General features: G+C 45.3%; 1 protein-coding gene across 1 annotated transcript in view; it reads left to right on the plus strand.

The window, feature by feature from the left end:
* The window catches only part of LOC138950076 (transient receptor potential cation channel subfamily M member 5-like), a 173,067-nt gene extending 169,611 nt beyond the window's left edge, over window positions 1-3,456 (plus strand). Inside the window, exon 19 of the mRNA XM_070321854.1 lies at window positions 3,099-3,456. Coding sequence (XP_070177955.1) covers window positions 3,099-3,441 — 343 coding nt within the window. The 3' untranslated portion in view covers window positions 3,442-3,456. The remainder of the gene's footprint in view (window positions 1-3,098) is intronic.
* The last annotated feature ends 536 nt before the right edge of the window (window positions 3,457-3,992 follow it).

Genomic DNA, 3,992 nt, shown 5'->3' on the forward strand with positions numbered 1-3,992 from the left:
CTCGTCGCTGAACCACACGTGTCTCCAGTGATTCCGGACGGTCCAGCGAAGGTGCTGGTTGCCCCACTGCACTCGGTTCTGGCGATGGCGGCGGGTGAGGACAGCTCCTCTGTGAGGTCTGCGAGCTCTCAAACCAGCTTCATGCAGGCGGTTCCGCACGGTCTGGTCCGATAATCGGTGTGGCCCGGGGAGAGCCTGGACAGAAGATGAGGCCGACAGGAAACGATTCCGGAGGTGGCGGAGCCGTATGAAGCGGTCGTGAGCAGCAGTTGTCGCCCTTGGTCTTCCCGCTCGTGGCAAGTCAGCAACGAAGCCAGTGGCTTGAAACCTGACCCACAGTCTACTGATGGTGCTCTGGGACACGTGGAAGTGCCTGGCGATTGCACTTTGACTTTGGCCTGCTTGTAAACGACCCAATGCAATTTGGCGGTCTTCTCTGCTCAATCGGGCCATCTTTCGTCGCTGAATTGTCGTCTGATTTCTTTGTGGCGAACAATCCGCTTTTATGGGTTTTGGAAGACATGGTGAGAGCTCAATATTCCCCGAGTTTCACGAGATTACACTGAAGCATGACGAGTGGTCATGCCAAATGAGCAATTTTGACATTGTAGCCACTGATAACGCATGCGTCACGTGCAGAGCTCACTTGTGGCAATGAACGAAAGGTCGACGACCAGATAAACATTTTCTGCAGTTTGGTGGATATCCTTGTAGCCATATAACTAAATTAACCAAATATTACAAGCTATGCGTTTCTTTTTTTGAACAGTATAGTATTCTGTTTATCCTACATACTGTACTTGGTGTATTTTACTGAAAATGTCTTGCAGACGAGGCAGCTAAATTGAAGACGCTTGTTTTGGAACCTCGATCTCTTCTAAAGCCTCGTGCAATCTATTACGTCAAAGCAAAGAAACGTCACTCTGAAAGTGTGGCGTGACGCGTTAGTTCTAAAGATTCATCGAGGGTAATTAGCGAGCGCAATTTTTGTTTCTATAATGACGTTTGTCTCGGTGACTTTGGCATCATAAGCAGTTGAAAAACAGGTCCCTGCCAGACTTGCTTGACATGACCTCATTTACATGATATACACACGTGTGATTTGAACGATTATTATCTCACGGGTGTCTCTCTCACGTATGTAGGATAAGTCATCATCCCTTGTGACCAGACTGAAGTCAGTGATGACACACTCTTTGTATCATAGTAAGCCATGCAATGGAGGGGTGAAGTGGGGTAACTGTGTGCCTTTTGTGGCGTGTACAGCGACGTTGTTCGTTTGTTAATACGTGTGTACAATGACGTTGTACGTTAATGCGCAGTGACAGTGTGACGTTAATTACACATTAACATGCTTCCATTTGAAACTTCGAGGTCTTCATCGGGGATTGACGCCCGAGCAAAGGTAATTGAAGCCCGACGGAGCGAAGCGACGGAGGGCTTCAATTAGACGTTGGGAGGGCGTCAATCCACGATGAAGACCGAGAAGTTTCAAATGGAAGCATGTTAATGTTATTGTAATTCAATCTGACGACGATCTCTTTCCTGCTTTCATGCGGTTGTAAACAGACAGAATTGGTTCTGTTCTGTTCACACACTTCTTTCTGTCCACCTACCTGCAAGGGTCAAGTCCCAAGAAATATGTCACTGTATTCCTATCGTATCACTCTGCTCCTGTTTTGTTTTCTTTCACACACATTTTCCCTTCTTTTTTGACGGGTTTCTGGACAGCAAACTCTAAAACAAATTTTGTTCATCACAAAAGCGATTTTTTGAATTGACTGACGTAGTCCGAAATAATTCATGCATCGACTTACGTCACGTATTCGACGTCATCGCTATGCATACCTTATGGTCTCGGTATTTTGTTGGCCTTCATATTTCCTACTTGTAAAATGACCCTCAAAGCTAACCGAGACTAGTTGAGGCTGTATCAATGCGCCTCGCTAGCAGGTTGTTAATGGATTTTTTAGCGAGTGGTTATCGACAAATATAGCTATTCTGATGGACACGTGGGGGGATTCGGGGGCTGTGATTGGATGGTCTCACACATCCCTTTTCCGATCATCAAAGCATAACGCTACGAAAGTTGGCCATTTTTGCCGATATCCAAACGATATCGGCAATAACAAAGACGCATGGTTCCGGTTTCTTCCACGTGTATAAAGTACACGCATACCTCGCCAGGCTTGTGTCTGTGGCTAGTCGACAGACGATGCAATTTGCTTTGTGTGTGTTTTTGTTGTTGCTTACTGTACATGACATACATTACGTGTAAAATCCAGTTCTTTAACTGGCAGCAAACCTTGCAAATTTCCAGAAGCTGCTATCTGAAGCGACCTATCTCTGATTTTTGCAGACGATCTCTCCAATCACCAATGTTTAACACAAAATCAGCAAACTCTCCTGTCACATAGAACGTCCATTGTGTAGTGCAATGTTGAAATGAAGTTACCGGTCTGAAACATTTCGTCGTTTCTTCTGAGACAATCCTTGTTCTCTTATCATCTAGATTTACCGCAGTCTTCACCACGCGAATTCCCAACAGAAGTCAGACTTTCGAACATACAATCTACGTAGGCAAGCATGATACGTCATAACGTCATATGATTCCTAAGATATTGACGTAATGCTAAGCATCCGGTTATCTTGAGTTTTCTCCGTAATACATGTCCGTGGGTTTTTCAATGTTCGGTTATTTCCGTGGCTTCATGCAGAAAGGGAACCGTCGTCTGCAATCAACGACATGGACCATTCTGGTCCTTGTTGCTGACAAAAACATGATTTTAACACAGAATTTAATGTCAGAATAGCTATATAAACGCTATTGTGTTTTCATCGTAGCAATAGGGTCCGATATTTAGACTCGAACAAGTATAATGCGACTCGTCTTCAACTCGTCGGCATTATACTTGTCTCGTCTAAATATCGGGCCCTATTGCTACGCTGAAAACACAATAGCTGTTATTAATGACCGGTAATTTGTAATGCGTTGGGGCATTCTGACCAATCACAGGATCTGTTTCATTAAAACGCAAACTTGATTGAATTACAATATACGTTAATGTGTGTGTACTATGACGTTGTACGCTGTGCAGCGCGACGTTTGAAGCCGTGAAGATGGAGGCAGAACGTCACCAGGCCTGGCAGTACTGTCAGCTGGTTCAGGAATACAAGAACCGTTCCCTCCTGCCCCCTCCCTGCAACATCCTGCGTCTTCTGCGTGACCTGACCTGGCCTTCTGCCTGCACCAGGTGCTGTCAGTGTTGTCAGACGTGTCCGTCTTGTCAGTGCTGCCTGTGCTGTCAGCGTTGTCAGTGCTGCAAATACTCGGCTACTCCGGCAGCCGGCGCTCAAAATAGGAGACAGCAGACAAGTGACACGGGTCCTGGCACTGCAGAGGGAGAGAATATGCGACTTGACAGCCCGAGAGGTACGTGACTCACCGCCTTGACCGTTTAACTTCCTCGCTGTGTGGTGTGTGCTTTATCGGGACAAAAACAAGATCATGTTAAACTAGTTATTTAACGCAATTATCAGACATCTATCTATTTATTTATAGGCCTGGATGATGTAACCTGAACATCCTAGATCAGTCCTCACCTAGGTCTGAGTCCTATCTGACTGAAACTCGCCAAACCACCGAGACAGCACCGATCTGTCTTTGTAAAGCATTACATAATTATAGAACAATTGTAAAGCAAATGTGCATGGAACGTGTCTCTTCTTGACGCCATCGAGCTATATTATCAACAACAACCTCTAAGGATATAAGCTTGTGTGTGTGTGTGTGTGTGTGTGTGTGTGTGTGTGTGTGTGTGTGTGTGTGTGTGTGTGTGTGTGTGTGTGTGTGTGTGTGTGTGTGTGTGTGTGTGTGTGAACCCACAAGCGAAATAACATATATTTTTAGTTAACACGCTAGATTCAGTTTCAGTTTGTTCTTTTGCACGTTGTTCTTCCGGAACTCAAATTTAGCCATTTTGTGCAGGAAA

This window comes from Littorina saxatilis, linkage group LG16, assembly GCF_037325665.1.
Source record: "Littorina saxatilis isolate snail1 linkage group LG16, US_GU_Lsax_2.0, whole genome shotgun sequence".
NCBI classification, from domain to species: Eukaryota; Metazoa; Mollusca; class Gastropoda; order Littorinimorpha; family Littorinidae; genus Littorina; species Littorina saxatilis.